This window comes from Coregonus lavaretus (assembly GCF_964263955.1).
Source record: "Coregonus lavaretus genome assembly, chromosome: 9".
In the NCBI taxonomy this organism is placed as follows: Eukaryota; Metazoa; Chordata; class Actinopteri; order Salmoniformes; family Salmonidae; genus Coregonus; species Coregonus lavaretus.
Genome location: NC_139996.1, coordinates 50126265 through 50149768, shown reverse-complemented (window position 1 = coordinate 50149768; position 23504 = coordinate 50126265). Strand labels below are relative to the sequence as shown.

General features: G+C 41.5%; 2 protein-coding genes across 2 annotated transcripts in view; one reads left to right on the top strand and one right to left on the bottom strand.

Annotated features, from left to right (window-relative positions):
- Positions 1-493: 493 nt before the first annotated feature.
- LOC311134646 (cytosolic iron-sulfur assembly component 2A-like) lies at positions 494-5315 on the bottom strand. Its single transcript, XM_084168390.1, has 6 exons — positions 4372-5315; positions 3805-3969; positions 2180-2229; positions 1662-1707; positions 1216-1352; positions 494-881 (listed from the first exon to the last, which is right to left on the bottom strand). Exons 1-5 carry the CDS (start codon positions 4397-4399, stop codon positions 1252-1254), a joined length of 390 nt encoding a protein of 129 aa, XP_084024516.1. The 5' UTR covers positions 4400-5315; the 3' UTR covers positions 494-881; positions 1216-1251.
- A 128-nt stretch (positions 5316-5443) lies between these two features.
- Positions 5444-23504, top strand: part of spg11 (SPG11 vesicle trafficking associated, spatacsin) — a 94941-nt gene continuing 76880 nt past the window's right edge. Inside the window, exons 1-14 of the mRNA XM_084169526.1 lie at positions 5444-5843; positions 6031-6218; positions 6992-7219; positions 7403-7601; positions 7932-8069; positions 8253-8635; positions 13054-13199; positions 13293-13425; positions 14959-15114; positions 17018-17196; positions 17568-17744; positions 20304-20375; positions 20602-20729; positions 21136-21311. Of these exons, the coding sequence (XP_084025652.1) occupies positions 5614-5843; positions 6031-6218; positions 6992-7219; positions 7403-7601; positions 7932-8069; positions 8253-8635; positions 13054-13199; positions 13293-13425; positions 14959-15114; positions 17018-17196; positions 17568-17744; positions 20304-20375; positions 20602-20729; positions 21136-21311 (2533 nt within the window). The 5' untranslated portion in view covers positions 5444-5613. The remainder of the gene's footprint in view (positions 5844-6030; positions 6219-6991; positions 7220-7402; positions 7602-7931; positions 8070-8252; positions 8636-13053; positions 13200-13292; positions 13426-14958; positions 15115-17017; positions 17197-17567; positions 17745-20303; positions 20376-20601; positions 20730-21135; positions 21312-23504) is intronic.

Here is a 23504-nt window from a genome sequence, read left to right as displayed (position 1 = left end):
TACATTTTTATATATCCCTCTATATAACTGTTAATAGAACATTGTTGTTGCATTGTTGTTCAATTGTTGCATTGTTATACCAATAGACAGGAAAAACATGATATGTTAGAATAATTTTCCAGTAAAATTACACTGACTTTCTGTGGCCAAGAGATGCATTATAATTGCTGTGTGGTGAATAACTTGATGCATTTAGCCATTTCAGGAGAAAAATTACCCCAACAGAAATGAAGATACAAATTACCCTCATCGAAACAATCAGCTTTTTTAGGAAGAGGTTTTATTTCCTAGACATGATTTTAAAATCAGTTTACACATTTCCTTAAAAAACACATACCTAAAATAATCATATTTCATTCAACAATTAAAAAGCTGAATGATTCAATGGGTGAGGGCAAATACAGGAGGATTGATTACTCAGCAATCACTACCTTGTAACTTTTACTTGGATCTGGGTAAAAATGTGAATGTTGTTAAGTTTCCGTTCCTGTGATTAATTACACATTTTTATTCATTAGTACATACCAAAGCAAAAATAAGCGCATATTGTTGGACAAGTTCAGGTAGTCCCTCCCAATTTCACTGTGTTTTCTTACATCTGGTGCCTAATGAACACGACCCTGATGTTCTCAACTGACAGAGCTGTGACAGCTTGTTGTTTCCGGTTTCCCCTGGCCCAGTTTTCGGCTCTCTGAAAAGTCTTCCAGCTGTGCCTCCATTTCAATAATGATGTTAGAAAAAGATCAAACAAGACAGTAAGCCATATACACTGCTGTCCATTCTGGGACGATGGTTCTCGAGGGACGTTGTTCAGAAGTCTAAAAACTTCCCAGTTAGTTCTCACATTTTCCTGCAACTCTTCATCTTATCCCCTTGTGATTCTGTCATGATTAAAATAAACAACTTGAAGTTATAATTCTGTTACTGATTTGGACTTCTTTTTTACCAAGGTGGCTATTCACAAAAAGGATTTACGAAATTTGAACAGTTCCGCTCAGGTAATCGCCGACATATCCTCCTTACGCACTTTTATAAAAACACAAACACATTCCACGATGGCTAAGATTTTAAGTTGATGGCTGGGTTGCATTCATTAGGGTACACAGTAGCAAAATGTTTTACAAAGGAAAGCGAAAACGAACGTTTCTAAATGGACAACTTCAGGTAGTACACCCGTTTCAGTCCATTTTCTTCCATTTGGTGCCTATTGAATACCTTGGTCTAAAGTCCCTGAGATGTCAGTCCCTTGGCTCAGTCATCAGGTTCGGTAACACACTGCTCCACAATGTCCCGCAGATTGGGGTTCTCCATAGCAGCTGCTACTCTCTCCTTGTCGTTGATCTGTTTGTTAACTAGAGGAAAAAGGATAAAACCACAATAAGTTTCCTTCTATTGTCAAACTGCATAAATGTGACCAAATGAGTTTGAACCTGGGTCGTCTGCGCGCCACAAGTCATGTTATTCCCGCTGACCTAAAGCCTGAAGGTCTGTAACATATTACCGATAGGGGTTAATGGTTCACAGAATTACCTGTTTCATAAGAAAAATTCTAGTTGGGCTTTGTGGGTGGAAATACAAATCTATCCAATGTCTGACATTTCTCTTTTATTCAAAATACTGTCTGGAGATGTGGATAAGGTAGTGTAAGTCATAACACTTACTATCTTCCTCGGTAGAATGAGTTCCTTCAGAAATGTAAATGTCCAACTGTTGAACAAGAACAGAAAAAGTTAAACTTTAAAATAACAACAAATAAGCAATTAATTTGCATGAAGTTGGGAAAACTAAATCTGTGTGTTCCAACAGACAGGTCTAATCAGGGAGAAGGGCTGGAGGTTAGTGCACCAGAGATACGACCAGAGCCAGAAACCAACCACACAATGCATTTTCATAGGGGCACCTTTGTTCCAGAGGTACCTCATTATAAACCAAGACAGCACAAAGGGGAGAAGATATTACAACACTGTTTTCCATTTCATTATTGGCTTCAGAGACTACCCTCGAAAACAAGACAAAAAGCGCTATGCCATCAAAGGCTTGGAAAACAGGATTTTTAATCCTTGGATGAAAGAACGTGTTCTTACTAAACAGACTAACATTTTGTGCATCAACATTGATTTAGGGATTGGTTGTATGATAACACTTTTCCTCTGATGGGCGTAATCCCCCAGCTGCTTACCTTGTGTTTAAACGGCAAGCATCTTTGCAGTTTAACTTGTAAGCACAGGCCTGAAACACACGTTACAGAATAATTTAAATTGATCTCTGAAGTAGGCAATTTCTGTGTTTCCCCTAGATTTTTTTTAGCAGTGGTGGCAGAGTTAGGGGGGGGTGTCTTCCTGGGGCATACATCTATACATGTACATTATACTAAATTATATTTTCTTGCAGCTGCTGCTGCTGCTGAACGCATATGGGGGAAACAGATTTTTGAAAATGCATCGATAGAACATCAGAGCTACACAACACTCACAGGAAAATAATTGGCCCTATGGGAAGAAGGCCATGTTACAAAGAGAGTGAAAAGTGTGGGTTTTTCATGACTGCCATTTAACATTAGTCCCCTTCAGAGAATGGCTTAGAACATACACTGAGTATACAAAACATTAGGAACACCTTCCCAATATTCAGTTTCACCCCCTTTTGCCCTCAGAACAGCCTCAATTCGTCAGGGCATGGACCCTACAAGGTGTCGAAAGTGGTCCATAGGGAAGCTGGCCCATGTTGACTCCAATGCTTCCCACAGTTGTGTCACGTTCGCTGGATGTCCTTTGGGTGGTGGACCATTCTTGATACACATGGGAAACTGTTGAGTGTGAAAAACCCAGCAGCGCTGCAGTTCTTGACACACAAATCAGTGCGCCTGGCACCTACTACCATACCCTGTTCAAAGGCACTTACATCTTTTGTGGTGCCAATTCACCCTCTGAATGGCACACATATACAATCCATGTGTCAATTGTTTCAAGGCTTCAAAATCCTTATTTTACCCATCTCCTCCCCTTCATCTACACTGATTGAAGTGGATTTAACAAGTGACATCAATAAGGGATCATAGCTTTCACCTAGATTCACCTGGTCAGTCTATGTCATGGAATGAGCAGGTGTTCCTAATGTTTTGTACACAGTGTATGTAGACAAAGTAGCTCTAAGTAGATCAATGCTACATTAAGTCAGACCACCTAAGTCAAGTTATTTGACAACCTTGTGGAAGTAGAAACTGAGATTTGTGGAAGTATAAAATGCAAAGTCTGTTGCATTTCACAGAGGCATTCTAGTCTCAGTGCACTAATCTGCTGGTGTATGGTTGGAGAGGTGACTGCTCATGCTCCACAAAGCTTATCCTTCAATGGCCACCGATGCCACTATAGCTTCAAATACAACATTTCCCATTGAAAACATGGCATGCAGCTTTATCATGGCATTTCAAAATGTCCCTATTTCTTAAAAGTATAGGAAAAGGGGCCGCATTGACTCTTACATTCTCTGCCCATGCTGCCAGCTTTGAGGTAGACAAGACTGTAGTAGAGATGGTTGTAGCTCTATAAGAATGGTAGCCCGAGTGTCAGTCTGTCTTATGCGATCATGCCAACTCCTGGTCACTCATTGTCATGTTTGCCTTGACAGCAACAGCAATGGAGATGTCAAGAGCACAAACAGAGATCTGGGACCAGGCTATGAGAATGTGACTGTAGTGTTGTCCCGTAAAACATTGTATCAGTATGGATGCAAGAGGCTAAATATCTCTTGCTGTTCATGTCAGTTATGAACTGTTGTTTCTTATCAGTTGACACAGAGACGCACCGATTAGTGTAGCCAGAGAACAGTGTGGGACAGTTGGGGAGAACTTTATAATTATGAGGTATTCGTCCTCTCCAAGCTCTTGGACTTCAACACATTCTTCCGTCACGACATCCAATTCCTCCAACGTGTTAGGTTTCTCTGGGTCTCGAATAGTGCGAATGACATCTGGGGAAAGAAACTGGGGTTGTTGAGGTGAACAAGCATGTCACTTAGAAATGTTAACTGTTTCAGATGGTTATACTGACAACTAGCTAGCTATCAGTTGAATTCACAGTTGTCTGAATGTTTCATTATCATAGAGAAAATAAGAAATTGTAAAACAATTTCCCAGATCTTTTTGTGCGGTCTTGTCAACTCCGTTGGCCACTTATGCGTAACAACAACCAGTTGTCAGCACACAAACTGTTCTGGGACCAGGCTAGAGAAATAGTGCTATATCTAACTAACGCGTTAGCTAGCAAGTTTGAAAGCCATAATTTACTAGCACGCAGCCTAGAAATCCTAGTTATAACGTTAGCTAACTAGTTCTCTAGCTAGCTGTATCAAGATGCAAATAAACCAATTTACCGTATACTTCTAATGCTTTCTCTTCCATCTTTTTGGCCCTTGGTGCATTCGTGTTGTCTGGCAATCCGGTGAACTGCAATAACTTGGTGACTCACTGTAACTAAGTGAGACAAGGCTAGACACTACTTCAATTTTTCAAATAGCGCAATACTCGAGACACTTTGACATCAGTGTTTTCACGATCGTCTAAACTGGACAGTATGTTCACAGTTTAATAAAACATACTAGCATATGGATTGTCTCATCAACGCGGTTTTTAAAAGTAAACTGAAGCTTTAACATCTGCGTAGGGTGTGACAAACGAAAGGCCATCACTAGTTAACACAGCCACAAAGTCATAAACCCCGCCAATTTCTAAAAATGTGCATTCTTAATCTGATTTTAAACCTAACCTTAACCACAATGCCTAACCCTAACCTTAAATAAACCCAAAAAGCACATTTTTGTTTTCATGAATTTTTACGATATGGCAAAACATATTTGTGGCTGTGTTATCTAGTGGGAAACAAAACGAAAGCCTGTGCTGGCTGGTTACTTCCTCCTTCAGATTCAGGAAAAAGCAAACGCTGCAAGATCGATTCAAGTTCGGTTTTCTGCTATGCATGCATAATACTTTAGGAATTATTATTTGATGTATTCATGAATTCAATTATATTTTCAATAATTTGCCTTTAAACGACAATTTGTGGTGTAAAATGTCAAGGTTTCAACAGTGATGCTATCCTTGCTTCTACTTCTTCTTCTTCAAAGTTTTATGGCAGACTGTATGAAACAAAAACAAAACATATTCCATTGCGGGAATGCAAAAAAACAAATCAAACAACCATCCAACTCATTCAGTCACAGTTCAAATCCCATCCCTACGCAGGCTCAGGTGCCTGTGAGGAAGGCGCATTCATCGACAGAATTCCTTGTAATGCCCTGCAGAAAAATCCCTGAGCGCTATCCTTGCTTGATTGTTACCGTCTTTTTTATTTTATTTTTTGTCGTTCTCCTATTGGGCAATAGCAAATCAGCTGATACAGAGAACGCGTGTCATGTGATTTGTGTCAGGATGTAGGTAATAATGTTTACATGAAAGAGGAACACACACGAAGAAGAAAAAGAAGACGATCATTTCCAAATGTTATTTTAATTGTTCTCTCAATTGACGACAAGTCGACAGCTGAGTATATGAAGCTGCAAATAGCTAAATTACAGATGAGATAGTATCAGTTTTAAGGCATCTGCATCAAATTGGACATGATTATGATAAAGATGTTGCACAGATCTGAAACTCGAGGTAACTGTGCATTAGAAGTCGCTCTCATCCCCGAGAACAACCTCTGTGAAAATGTTGTGGACACAGCAAAAGCCAAAATGGCCCAAGGCTGCTCCTTGCTCTGCTGCTTGAGTGGTACTGGGGGGCTGACAGTCGGCGACATTTCAGAGAGCAAGGCACCGGGGAGAACGGTTGATGGCACATATACAGAGTGAGTAAAGTGAGCTAAACAAAAATGTAAACTGCCATATGCATTTATTTGCACATTGATGATGGGATTGGTTAACACATCTCGTGTGTCTCTCTCTGTGTGTGTGCGGGTGGGTGGGTGGAGGAGGAAGACTTTTCTTATATCTTCAAAAAGTTCACTAATTGAATGAATTCCTCCTTGTCTGTAGCTTTGCCTGGGAGGAGGTGACCGTTTACAATGGAGCCCGTGGCAGCCCTAGACTGCTGGCTGTGAGCTCTGAGTGTGAGCTGACACTGTATGAGCTGGAAGCAGAGGGCCCTACCTCTGGCCCTCTTGTCTCTGCCTCTGAGTTCACAGCAGAGAAGCTACTGCAGCTGGTCAAGGAGAAAGCCCTGAGTATGTGACACCAATGTCTTTATCATTATCAGTTTAATTCAGATTCAAAGTATTGGATAATATTAGTCTTTCAAACCACATTAGGGTACGCAGAATTAGCAGTTTACATTTACATTATATTTACGTCATTTAGCAGACACTCTTATCCAGAGCGACTTATAAATTGGTGCATTCACCTTATGACAGCCAGTGGGACAACCACTTTACATATATATATTTTTAAATTATTATTATTTTTAAATATATTTTGTAGGGGGGGGGGGTAGTAGAAGGATTACTTTTATACTATCCCAGGATAATATTAGTCTTTCAAACCACATTAGGGTACGCAGAATTAGCAGTTTACATTTACATTATATTTACGTCATTTAGCAGACACTCTTATCCAGAGCGACTTATAAATTGGTGCATTCACCTTATGACAGCCAGTGGGACAACCACTTTACATATATATATTTTTAAATTATTATTATTTTTAAATATATTTTGTAGGGGGGGGGGGTAGTAGAAGGATTACTTTTATACTATCCCAGGTATTCCTTAAAGAGGTGGGGTTTCAAGTGTCTCCGGAAGGTGGTCAGTGACTCCGCTGTCCTGGCGTCGTGAGGGAGCTTGTTCCACCATTGGGGTGCCAGAGCAGTTGTGCCTGAAGTTATACTCTCATTGTGATTTTCGTAGCTTTGAGTGTTCTTTTACGTCAATTCCAACTTTAATCTAGCCATATGAATTCGTAACCTATACTAAACTGCATTGCTTGCATTTTGATTCTGCAGGTGTGTCTGAGGTGGTGTCCTTGAGGCTGCTGTCCTTTGTGGATGCCAGATGCTTTCTCCTGCTCAACTCCAGTGCTATGGTGCAGCTGCAGTGGCAGCAGGGGGCTGAACCGGAGACCCTGTCCTGCTGCACCATCGTTCTGCCTCCAAAAGCCCCCCTGGACACATGCACTGACTACCAGCTCTGCAGAGGCATACTATTTGTGTTGACCACAGCTGGAGTCATATGTATCCTTAGCAGTTTCATGAGTAGTAGTTAGTCCTGAAACACAGGGCTGTGCAGACTTCTATGGCGTCTAGCCATAACTGCCATAGGAGTCAACAGCCATCTCTCAGGACAAAGTAGTAGTATCTTACTCTGTTCAAGATTGTCATTCAGTATACTGCTCTATCTTTAACGCAGTGCTCCAGATGTGTTTGACAGTGCTGAGGGGAGGAAGCTGGCCAGTGTAGACCTGCCCTCGTACCACACTGCTGGGCTGGGGGAAGAAGAGGTTGCCCCCTGCCTGGACGCCTTCCGTCTCCTCCAGGTGTCTCCTGACCTGGGTACTGCTGTTGCCTGCACTCAGTCCAACACTGCCTTCGCTGTCGACCTCAACCACTACTTCAGGTAATTCAGCAGTAAACAGGGAAGAACTACCACTGAAACTCACCAAGATGGTTTACTTGTGATTCAATCTGTCCAGTCCACCTGGATGTCTCACAATTTGTGTTTCCTTGATTCCTTGCTTTCTCTTTCTTCGCCTCTTTCCCAAAAGCATTCAAGGAGAACATCCTTGGTTCCTCCCTTGGCACCTTTTCCTTCAATGCGTTTTTAGAAGGAGGCGAGGAGAGAGGAAGCAAGCCATCGAAGAAAGACAAATTGAGAAGGATTTTGGATGAGCCCCTTCTTCCTCTGACTGACAGATGTTGTTGTGGCTTTTTCCTGTCCTCCTGGTAGGATGTACCCAGAGCATCTGCTGTGTCGGGTGGTCCCCAGTCGCCCTCCCCTCAGGCCCCAGGATCCCTGTGACGAGGACAGCCTCTCCAGCTCCACCTACAGCCACACTGTGCTGGGCACCTCCTTCAGCACTGACCGGTAAGAGGAAGAGCATAGAATAGAACAGAATGGAATACTCTGTTGTCAGTCTTGTACATTATATTTTAGTTAAAGTGGAGTGTATTGCATACCATATTGTTTGTTTTTATCTTTAATCCCCTGAAAGGTAAATGGGGTTAATAATTATTTGTCTTCCTCCCTCCCCCTTCCCCTTATCTCCAGGTCCTGGGAAGCTCGGCTGACTTCTCTGTACAACAAGGCCAAGGCTACCCCTCCTTCTTCTCCTCAGACTACGGGGGCTCCCTGGTTTAAGGATTTCCCCCACATCGAGTGTGGGCGGGCAGCTGTCGCTGCCAAGCTCTCCCAGAGCAGAGTCCCATCAGGGGGAGCCACCATGCAGTTCTCTGTCCCCGACACCGCTGCCCCGGTGCTGCTCTCTGTCTCTGAATTCTCCGCTGTGTTGACCTTTGTCTCCCCTGGCAACAGCGAGACAGCTGTGGCCTTCTGGGATCTGCAGTCCCAGAGTGTGACCTACCACCGGCTCACCTCGCCCACCGTGCCTGTCCAGCGTACCGCAGAGGAGGAGCTCAGCCTGCTTCTCAAGAGTGAGTCTGCTACTGACACATATGAGAGGTGTTTAGTGGTCCAGTCTCAGTCATGGCTCAAATCTGCTTGAAAATCAGAGACAAGGTTTGAATATTGCTGTCCATCAATGATTCCCAACCAAATGTACTGAGCTAGATCAATTTTGAAAGGAAAAAGGTTACTTTTCAGTCTGTCGATCAGTATAACATACTATGTGCCAGGGTTTGACATTAACGCTTGTCCGCTTGCCCGGGACAAGTAAAAAAAATAAAAAATTGTCAAACAAGAAGAATATAGACTAAAGTTGTTCGAATGGACAAGTAAAAAATAAAAGCACAATATCAAACAATTTGGCTACTCCGATCAGAATTGGATCAGTGTCCTCCGGATGCAATGTGTTACACACTGTCCTCCCAATCTCTGCAGAGCGCATCGGAGTATAATATTGTAGGCCTGCATTGACAGGAACGAGCAGTGTTTCAATCATGCAGTCACAAGATTATGTTTTTGAGATCAAAGCGAGCCTAGCCGAGTGTGCACATTTGTCGTTATTTATTGCTAGTTAGTGAGCCCATTTATAGCTCATTTTTGGTCAGCAATTAAAATCCTGGAAAAGTCATGGTGTGTGCATCACCTGCGTGTGCCAGTGGGTCGTTGCCAGAGGAGCGAGAGAGACATTTGCGCAGCAGATAAAATAATGATAGAGAACAGACTAGCAAGGTTACCTGCCAAACTACACTATGTTTTGAATTGGCTGTCTCGCTAGTTAACTATTTAGCTATTAGCATGTATTAATGTCATTGTCATGTCCGATGTCCTAAAATAACTTTCCACAGGCACTCGTGTGTATAATCGAAAGTTGATGAAACCAATGCTGCATACTCCGTTTGAAAAAACGTCTCTCAAGCGCTCAAAATTGGCTAGGATTCTCCTTTATTCAATACTGGCCATATAATTCTGACAACGTTACAAAAATATTGACAAGTAACTCCTATGCTGTCAAGATCTCCCCGGAACACTGAATATTTTAACCTAACAAATAGATAAACATTTTAGTTGGCTACCTCGTCCACCTTAGCCATTTGATCCCTGGTTCATTGAATGAGGGAATTCTTTTAGAAAGACATAAAACTTATTTGGTTGTAATTGTAATGTTGCAGGGAGGCCAACCATCCTCCAGGAGATTCCAGGAGAGCTACTGGGTGTGCAGGCTTTTGCTCCAGCCCTGCTCTAACACACCACATTGTAAAAAATCAGCTGATCAACAGAACCTTGATAAGCTGACTGGTGTGTTTGAACAGGGTTGGATCAAAAGCCTGCACAGCCAGTAGCTCTCCAGATGGAGGGTTGATGGACCACATGTGTTTTATACAGTAGCCTATCAGTGCAGTATTTTACTTTGTGGGGGGTTAAGTGCCTTGCTCAAGGCCACAACGGCAGGAGATACTGTATAATACATGGGATCAGAGACAAGCAGCCGTCCGTTGCCAATACAGGTGATAATAATGAATGTTATTTTGTGAAGTGGTTCCTTGCATAATATAACACCATTTTCTGTCACCTTTTTGGCCCAACTGTTTTGGGTGGGTGGGGACAAGTGACTTGAGCTTTCGGACAAGTAAAAAATCAGTCCTACTTGTCTGAAGGACAAGTGGCTAAAAAGGTTAATGTCAAGCCCTGTATGGGGAGTCAACGACCAATCCTATTCACCTGAAGCAAACTGAAATCACGCCCATTTCCTAAATTCTTTAGCTCACCTGAAGGAAGAACGTGTCACACAATTTACAAACTTTTCAAGCACATGAAGGCTATGAGATTTGGCTGTTAGTGGAGAGAGAGTACTCGTCCTCCTAGATGTTGCGAGTTTTGGGTCTTGGTAACGTTTTTTGTGTTTGCTAAAAACCAATTACTTTCTGCTCTGCTTGTGTAGCCAGTGCTTCCTTGCTTGAGTAAGATGGCCAGTGGGTAAGAGTAAGTTCAAAAAGGCTACCCAGCTGAGTTTGAACCTCCAACCATGCCAACCTCCAACCATGATACTCAATTGTGCTTTCCTGTTGCCTTGGGTGGAAACACGCTCAGGAGACCTTGGCTTGGACCAGTTTGTGTGACCACTGTGTCCGGCTGGGTTCAACTTCCATTGGGAGTCGGGCTGACTTTGTGAGGAAGATTGGTGGTCGGAGTTGGTAGGGGTGTCATCTCAGCCGAGTTAGGCTCCTTCCGGTTTCTCTGGCAGTGTTCAGAGTCCGGATTCCAGGATTGATATACTATCCCTGATTGGTTCTGGAGGGTTTTCAGAGTGTTAATTGGATGACATCAGTCCGGGGCAGCCTGAAGCCCCGGCTTTGGATTCGGTGGGGGAGAGTGAACCATTGGTGGTAAATGCGCCTTTGATGGTGTTTTTCGCACTCTGCACGCTGTGGTCGATGTTAGGCAGCGTTTTGTTCGGGTTTCCCTGGTTTGAGCCTTGGGCTGCCTTGATGGGTGGCAGCGTGCAGAGTGCGTTTTATCAGGGTTACCACAATTTTATGTGGGTTTGAGCCTTGGGCTACGGCGGCAGCGAGCGAGTACACAGTTTAAAGGTTACTGCAGGTTTTTTGTGGGAAGCCTGCAGTAACCATTTTGATGGTGGATCTTTGATGTTATGGGGCTATTTTGCTTCCACAGGTCCTGGGGCTATTGTTAAGGTCAATGGCATAATTAACTTTTTCCCAGTACCAGGACATTTTAGCCAAAAACCTGGTTACCTCTGCCAGGAGGCTGAAACTTGGACGTACAGTGCATTCGGAAAGTATTCAGACCCCTTGACTTTTTCCACATTTTGTTACATTAAAGCCTTATTCTAAAATTGCTTAAATCGATTTTTCCCCTCATCAATCTACTCACAATACCCCATAATAACAAAGCAAAAACAGGTTTTTAGAAATGTTTGCAAAAACATTTTTTTTTACTTTTACTGAGGAGTTGCTTCCCTCTGGCCACTGTACCATAAAGGCCTCATTGGTGGAGTGCTGCAGAGAAGGTTGTCCTTCTGGGAGGTTCTCCCATCTCCACAGTGGAACTCTAGAGCTTTGTCAGAGTGACCATCGGGTTCTTGGTCAGCTCCCTGACCAAGGCCCTTCTCCCCAGATTGCTCAGTTTAGCCGGGCGGCCAGCTCTAGGAAGAGTCTTGGTGGTTCCAAACTTCTTCCATTTAAGAATGATGGAGGCCACTGTGTTCTTGGGGACCTTCAATGCTGCAGACATTTTTTGGTACCTTTCCCCAGATCTGTGCCTCGACACAATCCTGTCTCAGAGCTCTACAGACAATTCCTTCGACCTCATGGCTTGATTTTTGCTCTGACATGCACTGTCAACTGTGGGACCGTATATAGACAGGTGTGTGCCTTTCCAAATCATGTCCAATCAATTGAATTCACCACAGGTGGACACCAATCAAGTTGTAGAAACATCTCAAGGATGATCAATGGAAAATGGATGCACCTGAGCTCAATTTCGAGTCTCATAGCAATGGGTATGAATACTTATGTAAATAAGGTATTTTGCTTTGTCATTATGGGGTATTGTGTGTAGATTGCTGAGATAATTGTTATTTATTTAATCCATTGTAGAATAAGGCTGTAACATAACAACATTTTGAAAAAGTAAAGTCTGCGGACTTGTAACCCATTGAAAACCTGCAGTTTGAATGGAAAAGGGCAGTCCATAAGCGCAGACTAAGGATATCAATGATCTGGAAGGATTCTGTATGGAGGAATGGTCTAAGATCCTTCCCAATGTGTTCTCCAACTCATAAAACCAAGGGAGAAAAAGGCTCAGTGCCATTCTCCTCGCTAGGTGAGGTATTGAACACAGGGGTGTCAGTAATTTTTTTGAAAAATAAATATGACTTGTTAAACAAAATCTCTTTCTCTGAGCAATTGTATTACCGGTAGAATAAAATAATATAATTTCCCCATTTTTTTTTTGTGCATAAAATATAGCTCAGTATTTGAGATATTTATTTTATACAGTCATCTTTGCTCATCTTTTTCAAGGGGGTCAATCATTTCAGACCCCACTGTATGTTGCCCTTAGAGTTGTGCAAAGTTATCTTATTGTAAATGATTCAAAGCTGTAATGGCTGCCAAAAGTATTATCTCTGGGATAAATGTAAATGTAAATGTATGAAGACATATGCAATCATTATTATTAATTTTATTAAAATTATTTGTTGTCTTTATTATTAATTTGGAAAATGTTCTAGCATATTCTTTCACTTTGAAAATGTGGATTAGGTTATTTAGATCGGTAAGAAAAAAATCCAATGCAATCCCTTATACTTAATATTTAATTTTACGGAAGAAAACTGTGCAAGTGGTGAGTAGACTTTCACTAGGTGCTGTATGTTTTAATTATTCCTGTGTGTATGGCTATTGAGTGTAGCTCCTGTGTGTTGCAGCGTCAGGCCTGTCCCTGGTGCTGTTTGCTGTGTCACAGGAGGAGCTGCTCAACAGACTAATGGTATTTGGCAGCGCCGGCACCGTGGACTCTCTGTGCCACCTTAATGAATGGGGCCGCTGCTCCATCCCCATTCACGCCCTGCAGGTAGGCCTGGGGCTCGTTCAGTTGGTCAAATGGTTTGCTTCATTTCACAACAGTACGTACTGAACGACACATGCCTTTGTTTTGTATTTGTAGGCTGGTCTGAAGAATCACCAGTTGGACACAGTGGACTTCTTCCTGAAGAGCAAAAATAACGTCCTGACACCACCCTCGGGGTATATTCTACCTGACCAATCAGCTGTCATCTCAACCCAGAGCCAGCTGAAGAGTAAGGCCTTTACAATACATTTCATATTAATCACATAAAGCCCTAGAATCCTAATATAAATACTTAGTATTATTGTAATAGTATGCCATAGTAATTAATGCTAAGTATACATTTTACATGCATGTTGATGCTACACTATTTTATTTATTTGTGCAGGGACACCACCTCCTGTTATTTTAAGGGATTATCAGTAGCCCAAGCTTCTTTAAGATTTCATTAAATGATTTATGAATTTAAATGTGCAATTTCTTAATAATTATTCACTCAATAATCAATACCTACCATTGAAATATTGCATGGCGCAAATAGTGTACAGTTCAAGTGACATCTTTCGTCCGTTTGTCATGTTTATGTAATGTAGTATTGTGTTGCAAGATCAATACACTTCACTGATTTTATAAATCAGGCTGAAAAATAAGGGGTGCATTGATAGTTAAATTGAAAGCTACAATGTAATGGTAAGCACTGTGAGGACACTCTAGGTTGTAAATGCAAGTAATCGGAAAATCCTATACCATGCATGACAATAAAATGCTTGGGGAACACAGACACACGAACAGAAACACGCACAGCACACACACGGTGAGAGTTACGACGGTAATGATTCATACTGTGCACCGACGCATGGGAGCTATTGGGCCAACGGTCTGTCGTATCAGCCTCGCCTCCTGAGTCCTGATTGGATCGTTGGATAGTAGGTAAAGCATTAGATGCCCTTGAGATCAGATAGTGTGCCTGTCATTAATCTAGCCCACTGGGAGTGGCTGACAAACAGGATGGAACAAAGATTGGTATTTGGTATTTTATTAGGATCCCCATTAGCTGTTGCGAAAGCAGCAGCTACTCTTCCTGGGGTCCACACAACATAAAACATGACATAATACAACAAAATTATAAACAAGAGCAGCTCAAAGACAGAACTACATAAATAAAATATATATATATTTCACACACACACACAAATGTGTATTTAAATGTGTGTGTGTGTGTGTGTGTGTGTGAGAGAGAGAAAGGAAGGGGACTGTACCTCATGCGATGTCAGCTAGAATTACCGCTCCCAATAGTAATTGCCTTCTCACATGATGTTTTACTGTAGTCTCATCACAGCCTAGTAATTGAAATGGTATATTAAAATTGTGTATGTGTGCATGCGCCCCCATGCATTTAATTTGTGTGTGTGTGTGGTTGATGTTTTCTCCTACTGGCTAGAATAAATGTGTTCATATTAATATGTCTGGAGTGTATATGTAACAAAAAAAAAAAAATGGGTAGGACATTGTAATTACCAGAATGTAATGAATAGAACTGTAGCAAACACAGCCATTACAATGGCTAAATTTCCCCCGTTTCTCCCTCCACTGCCCTACACATATGATATGACCTAGGTACAGATCTAGGATCAGCTTCCCCTCCCCCAATCCTAACCTTAACCATTAGTGGGGAACATGCAAAACTGACTAAAGATCAGCTTCTAGAGGCAACTTCATCCTACTCCAGATATGACAGCGTGAGTGTTTCTCTCTGTTCCTGTAGATGTCCAGGATCTGTGTCCGGCTCTGGACCTTCTGCGTTGTGCCATCAGAGACAACCATACTGAGGTCCAGAGCCGACAATTTTCAGAACAACTGCTCAGCATCACCCTGGCCTTCCTCAACACACAAGTCAGGGCCGTCGTCTCTGCCACAGAGGGTAAGACACTGCATGCTTTTGAATGCACTGCTAGCAGCAAGGTATAATTTTTTTTTTTTAAGTGAACAATCCCTTTTAAGATTTGTTTTTGGGGGGACACTGCATCAACCTGCTTAGTTGCCAACTGTATAGTTACAGAATCCAGTTGCTGTAAGCATGATGCATTAGGAGTGCTGCCTCACTGAGCAGAGTCGTGGTCGAGTGGTTCTAGGCACTGTTCTAGTTCTGGAGACTGGGGTTCAATCCCTGTGTCCACCCTTCACACTACTATGCCTGATCCATTTCCCCCTCTGTTTCTCACCTCTCTGAAATGAAATCAATACAATCTGAAATCCACCCACTCCTTTACAATAAAAAATAAATGCTACTATCTCAAGCAATCAGCCATGGCTGGCACGAAAACATCTGAGGGAGATTGCATCAACCTGCTTAGTTGCCAACTGTATAACTAAAAAATCCAGTTGACATTAGAATTTGGATTGCTGCCACAGTCTTGACATGTTATTGAAATATACTGAATAGAAATATAAGTGCAACGTAACAATTTCAACGATTTTACTGAGTTACAGTTTATATAAGGAAATCAGTGAATTTAAATGAATTCATTAGGCCCTAATCTATGGATTTCACATGATTGGGCAGGGGCGCCGTTTTATTTCAGCTCATGAAACATGGGACCAACACTTTACATGTTGCATTTATATTTTTCTTCAGTATAGAAAAGTATATAGAAATAGAAACTCCAGCACACTGGTGACCTTGATGCTCCATAAATGTAACAGATCTTATATTTCAGTCTCAATAGACCTTCATCAGGGATTTAGATTGATATTATTAGGAGATCAGAACCAAGTTTGTATGGTCTATGTTCAATCATGATAAGGTCTGATGATGGTGGGTGTTTAACCTCTTAAGGATCGGACCCTTTTTTTAAATTTTCGCCTAAAATGACATACCCAAATCTAACTGCCTGTAGCTCAGGACCTGAAGCACGGATATGCATCTAATTGATACCATTTGAAAGGAAACACTTTGAAGTTTGTGGAAATGTAAAATGAATGTAGGAGAATATAACACATTAGATCTGGTAAAAGATAATACAAACAAAAAAACAAGGGGTCTCCAATTTAAGTGCCTTGCTTAAGGGCACATCGACAGATTTTTCACCTAGTCGGCTCGGGGATTAGAACCAGCGACCTTTCGGTTACTGGCACTATTCTCTTACCCACTAAGCTACTAGACTATTTTGTATGAAGTCTGCCCAAATGTGCCAATTGATACATTTTCATGTACATAACTATAGAGAACATACAAAAATAATATGGTAATACAAAGGTAAGTTTACACACTCCCAGGAACACACTCACAGGAATGTCATACATGATGGATCATTAGCTTATACACTAACATTCACACATAGATGGCTGGGCGGGGTGGGTGTGGAGCCAGAGACAGCAAGGGTTCAAACTGTAGAACCCAGTTCCTACATTTGAATATCAAAAGGGATTTTATCAAACAAAACTATGCTACATTTTATCTCTGGGTCCCTCAGGATGACAAATCAGAGCAAGATTACTGAATTTAAGTACATTATTTACCTTCAGAGGTGAATGTATCAAACCAGTTGCCATGATATGTTTTTTGTTGTTGTGCACCCTCGTCAAACAGTAGCATGGTATTTTTTCACTGCAATAGCTACAGTAAATTAGACAGTGCAGTTAAATTAACAAGAATTTAAGCTTTCTGCCCATATAAGACATTTGATGTTACTTACAACAGTCACGCTAATCACATTAGCGCACTTTAGCTCAATCGTTCCGTATACGGGACACCGATCCCGTAGAGGTTAAAACGTTCAATAACACAGTGGTTTCTCCCTATTCTCTCATTTCTTTCTACACAGAGCTGGATGAGAACCTGCGGAAGTGTGTGGAGATCTTGGATAGTTACGTCTCGGATCTGCGCACCTTCATGAAGAGGTTTCCCTGGCCAACAGGTGCCGACACTTTCACCCTTGTCCCATCCCCCATACCTGTAGCTGAGGAGGTGGAGAACGACGACTGGTGTTCCCTCTCAACTGAGGTAAAAACACAGTGGACTTTATTGTCGATTCTTCAACTCAAATTGATTGATTTGCTGTCACAATCACACAGACGCACACATTCACACATACACACACACACACACACACACAAGGAGCAGAGTGGGCATGAATCCTCAACGACATCCTAGATGGGTAATAATGATAATGGCTTGAATTCTTGTCACACTTTTTGCCCATAGGCCTCAAAGCACTTGACATTGTGCTTGGATAACTCTTCTCATCCACCATACGCAACAGCCATTTTGCACCAGAATGATTCTCACCAATTGGCTATAATTACATAATTATCTACAGTAATGACCAGAAATCTGATTTCTGATACTGTGTGTGTGTGTTTGTGTGTGTCAAGGAGGTGGTCAAGCGGGCAGTGCTGACCAAGCAGATTCCCCGGGCCCAGGCCTACCTGAGGAGCCAGAACAGGCCAGATCAGCGGCTGGAGGAGTTGAGGAGTACGGGGCTGCGTCTGGCCTTCACCTGCCTCACACACAGAGACCTGGAGCAGGCCACTGCACTGCTCAGGAACATGGTGAGACTATGGCTCTGTTCGGTTTGCTTTCACTAATCCATCCTGGAAGGATTCTGTATGGAGGAATGGTCTAAGATCCCTCTGAATGTGTTCTACAACTCATCAAACCTTTTAGAAAAAGGCTCAGTGCCGTTTTCCTCACAAGGTGAGGTATTGAAGGGTATTGAAAACTGGAGTGTCAATAATTTTGTCTTCTACCTTTTTGAGAGAAAAAAATATTACTTGTTGAACAAAATCTCTTTCTCTGAGCAATCGCATTAGCATAAAATAATATAATTTCCCCCAAAAAATGTTGCATACAATATAACTCAGTATTTGTATTTAGTTTATACAGTCATTTTTGCCCATCTTTATCAAGGGTGTCAATAATTTCAGACCCCACTGTAGGTTGCCCTTAGAGTTGTGCAAAGTTGGTAGAATCTAATTCTAAATGCTTCCACCAAGTACTACCTCTTAGGTCATCTTTATCAAGGGTGTCAATCATTTTAGGAACCCACTCTATATGCCATTTAGCAGACACTTTTATCCAAAGGCACTTCAAGTCATGCATGCATACATTTTACATATGGGTGGTCCCGGGAATCGAACCCACTATCCTGGCGTTGCAAGCACCATACTCTAACAACTGAGATACGGAGGACCAACTCTATATAGTCAGACAACATTTTACAACATGGAGATTGTTAAACAATATGACTCAGCATGTTCGTAGTTAGACAACGATGAACAATGGTAACAATATAAGAAAAACAAAACAAACAATATAGCTGCGAGCAGCAATGAACGGGGTTCACAGGATGACAGAAAGGACACAAGATCAGTTGGATAGCAAAGCAAGCACTCTATCATGTAGGAACGATCTTTCTTTATGTGCAATCATGTCTAAATACAACATCTGGAGTGAATCTGATGTACGGTTCATGAGGAGAAGATGATTGCAGATGATTTTTAGCATTAGCGTTACATATGCAAAGAATGAGTTGTTAATAGTTTCCTTGTTGTTGTTTTTTTATATAAATACCAAATTCAGTGTGCTTCATCTTAGGGATGTCAATGATAGCGATGACAAGTTCCAAGTTGATAGGCCACCGTGGAGTGGATTTCCAGTGGTTTGAATTGACACGTAAAATCAGATTTTTGATTTGTCAGTAACTCAGCTACCTCTTAACCAATCCCTTGGCTTTTCTCAAACTAAGTTAAGAGATGTACCATGGGCCTGTTACTTATGGTTCATGAGAATACGTTTTTCCAAGATGGAGGAGAATCTATCGTGATTGTCCTTATGACATTTATTCAGCATGAGGAAAGACACTTGCATCCAAAGTTTCAAGTCTTTCGGTCAAACAGGCCGGCGAATAGGAGGGTTTAAGTGAGATTGCTTATAAAGAAAAATTAGCTACAAAGAAAAATTGTCAACTGATAAATGGCTAAAACCTAAACTCAGAACTCATAACCAGATCAAAACACCTATGAGCCAGAACCCTATGTCATCTGACAAGAAATCAAAGAACCTTGTGTGCCCAGTTGAGAACTGGGATACTGCTTCTGGCAATTGAAGTAGGTAGGTTCAATGCCATCAATGAAGAAGAGCAGCTATAGACTTGTTGGTTGTTTAGCAACAAAACTGACTTGTGCGCAACTATGGGATTGGCTTATATTGTTGGCAACATGTCAACTATATTTAGTTTACAATGTTTGTTGAAAACATAAATACATTTGCACAATGAGCACTTGTTGTCTCTCAAATACATTGTTGCAGTTGTTGGTTAGCTAGCTAGTGAATTTTTGCTATATTAGCATAGACGTGACATCAGTCAAAACACCTCAAAACAAGACATGGTATCAAGAACAAGATAAACCTAGTACTAGCTCCGGGGTGCCAATAATTCTGTCCATGCCATTTGTCTTAATTTTTTTAAATAAAACTGTTACACTTAAAGTAAGGTGTAGAGACCAAAAGTTTTTTCAATTTCATCTTGTTTTAGAAGAAATATGGAATTTTGGGGGATTTTTGTATTTTCTGTATGTAAGGGTGCCAATATATTTGGCCGCAACTATATGTATGTATGTATGTATGTATGTATGTATGTATGTATGTATGTACTTGTGTGCATATATAAGTATGATCATTTTCTTTGGTGAGTACAGTGTCTTATAAGCCCATGTGGGCTGGGCATCATGAAGATGCATGACACTATATAATATAATCAACCAATCAATCAATCATATAAGACTACTTGACTGTGGTTACACTGCATGATTATTTTACATAACCCACAGGACAGACAGAGCTTTGCTATTCAATGTGCCCAGAGTCTGCGAATACAGGGATGTTGTTAGCATCTCACACACCCATGACCAAGCAGGAATGTTAGTGTGTCCTCCATGGCTAAATGGGCATTTCTCATGCAACTGAATTAGACAGGAGTCTTCTTGTTTTTTATTGTTGTTTGTTTTGCTGTGTGAATAAACCAAAATTGTATAAACACAGTCAGAGCTTTGCGATAATGCTCCATACTGTGGTTAAAAGACTCCAACGCCAGCGTTGTCTGTTTTCAGGGTTTCAACGTAAAGAAGCAACTGCATAACATATGCCTCTACACAGACGACCGGGACCTAAGGGACTTTGTGGTAAGACCAGCATTTTGAGCAAATTCAATGATCGCGTCTAACATTGGCTTTCATTATTTGGATGATTTGACTGTTAAAAAACTAATTTCAGCCAGACAAGGGTGAAATTAAAAATATAGTCCTTATCACCATCTCTTTATGAACATAACTCATTACCTTTTGGCGGCCTCAAAGGCGTTATTACCAATCTTATTAAGATTTGGGGTTTTTCAATTACTGTCTGCAGGTGGAGGAGTTGTCAAAGCAGAGCTATTTGTCTGATGAAGAGGTGCAGAGGATGGAATTCATCAAACAGATGGAGGCTTTGTGTGCGGTGCCTGAGACGTGCTGCACAGACCCTGTGGGCAGACAACGGTATGAGATAAAACAGACTCTTTACTGCATTTGGTTTTACAGTTTTCTCTTCATGTACTTTTCTACTGTCAGGATTTCTGACACCGTATCCACCTGGGTCGTGTTCTTTAGTCATCAAAACAAAAGAAAACACAGAAACAGGGAGGGACAACCTGGACTTGTCCAATAAGAACTGCTAAAATGTTTTCTATTTCAGCAGTGTTTTACAATGTCTGTTGCGTGTCCTAATGAACACGGCCCTGGATGCCAGTAGTTGTTTTTCTCTGCTTACATGACATGACATTTTACCATGTTAGCAGTAAACAGTTAGTTTTTTTTGCTCAATCATTTATCTTTAGTCTTGCTCTATGGCAATGCACTTCCTGTTTCAATGTAGCAAACTGTACTGTGTACTGCTTTCTCTCAGGGTTCCTCAGATGGCCCAGACAGACCCAGGGTCTAAGAGCCTGCTGGAGGAGCTGGTAGACCAGAGAGGCTCCCAGTCAGAACAGACACTGTGGAGCTCGCTGCGTCTGGACTGGGTCAGACATTGGGACCACAACACCCAGAGAGCCATCCTGCTGTCACGCCTACAAGACTCAGGTAGGACTCTCTTAACCCTGCATTCACACCCTATATGAGTAATCGTAAGTACGAGATCCCGACTTGGAAAAAACATTCAGCTTTCAAGTGGTACAAGTTGGAAACTCGTATCATCTCTGGACCCCGACTTTCCCGTCATGCTGAACTCTGACTTCACCTACCACAGAAATTACTTTGATGACAGCATTTTCGGCACTTAAAGGGATAATCCACTCCAGAATGAAACTCCTGTCAATTTGGTGATAGTCAATGTTCTATGAGTGAGTAAAACATTTATTTTCACCATGATTTAACTTCTAAGTGGTCTGCCTGTGAAATCAGGAAATCGTGTTGTGCCATGTCATCACGATCAGGTTCTCGTCACTGAAGAATTCAAAATTATCACATTTCATAACACTTTAAAAAATATATACCTGCACTCCCGATCACCATATCAGCCAATACATGGTATGGGCATACAGTTGAAGTCGGAAGTTTACATACACCTTAGCCAAATACATTTAAACTCAGTTTTTCACAATTCCTGACATTTAATCCTAGTAAAAATCCCCTGTCTTAGGTCAGTTAGGATCAGCACATTATTTTAAGAATGTGAAATGTCAGAATAATTGTAGAGAAAATTATTTCATTCAGCTTTTATTTCTTTCATCACATTCCCAGTGGGTCAGAAGTTTACATACACTCAATTAGTATTTGGTAGCATTGCCTTTACATTGTTTAACTTGGGTCAAACGTTTCGGGTAGCCTTCCACAAGCTTCCCACAATAAGTTGGGTGAATTTTGGCCCATTCCTCCTGACAGAGATGGTGTAACTGAGTCAGGTCTGTAGGCCTCCTTGCTTGCACACGCTTTTTCAGTTCTGCCCACACATTTTCTATAGGATTGAGCTCAGGGCTTTGTGATGGCCACTCCAATACCTTGACTTTGTTGTCCTTAAGCCATTTTGCCACAACTTTGGAAGTATGCTTGGGGTCATTGTCCATTTGGAAGACCCATTTGCGACCAAGCTTTAACTTCCTGGCTGATGTCTTGAGATGTTGCTTCAATATATCCACATCATTTTCCTTCCTCATGATGTCATCTATTTTGTGAAGTATACCAGTCCCTCCTGCAGCAAAGCACCCCCACAGCATGATGCTGCCACCCCTGTGCTTCACGGTTGGGATGGTGTTCTTCGGCTTGCAAGCCATCCCCTTTTTCCTCCAAACATAACGATGGTCATTATGGCCAAACAGTTCTATTTTTGTTTCATCAGACCAGAGGACATTTCTCCAAAAAGTGCAATCTTTGTCCCCATGTGCAGTTGCAAACCGTAGTCTGGCTTTTTTATGGCGGTTTTGGAGCAGTGGCTTCTTCCTTGCTGAGCGGCCTTTCAGGTTATGTCGATATAGGACTCGTTTTACTGTGGATATAGATACTTTTGTACCTGTTTCCTCCAGCATCTTCACACGGTCCTTTGCTGTTGTTCTGGGATTGATTTGCACTTTTCGCACCAAAGTACGTTCATCTCTAGGAGACAGAACGCATCTCCTTCCTGAGCGGTATGACGGCTGTGTGGTCCCATGGTGTTTATACTTGCGTACTATTGTTTGTACAGATGAACGTGGTACCTTCAGGTGTTTGGAAATTGCTCCCAAGGATGAACCAGACTTGTGGAGGTCTACCATTTTTTTCTGAGGTCTTGGCTGATTTCTTTTGATTTTCCCATGATGTCAAGCAAAGAGGCACTGAGTTTGAAGGTAGGCCTTGAAATACATCCACAGGTACACCTCCAATTGACTCAAATGATGTCAATTAGCCTATCAGAAGCTTCTAAAGCCATGACATCATTTTTTGGAATTTTCCAAGCTGTTTAAAGGCACAGTCAACTTAGTGTATGTAAACTTCTGACCCACTGGAATTGTGATACAGTGAATTATAAGTGAAATAATCTGTCTGTAAACAATTGTTGGAAAAATTACTTGTGTCATGCACAAAGTAGATGTCCTATCCAACTTGCCAAAACTATAGTTTGTTAACAAGACATTTGTGGAGTGGTTGAAAAACAAGTTTTAATGACTCCAACCTAAGTGTATGTAAACTTCCGACATGAACTGTACTTGTCTAGAACACATCCATCCGTCTATATATCGTCATGACAAACTACATATTTTGCTAAGATGTACTCAAACTAAACAGTAGACCGAATTATTC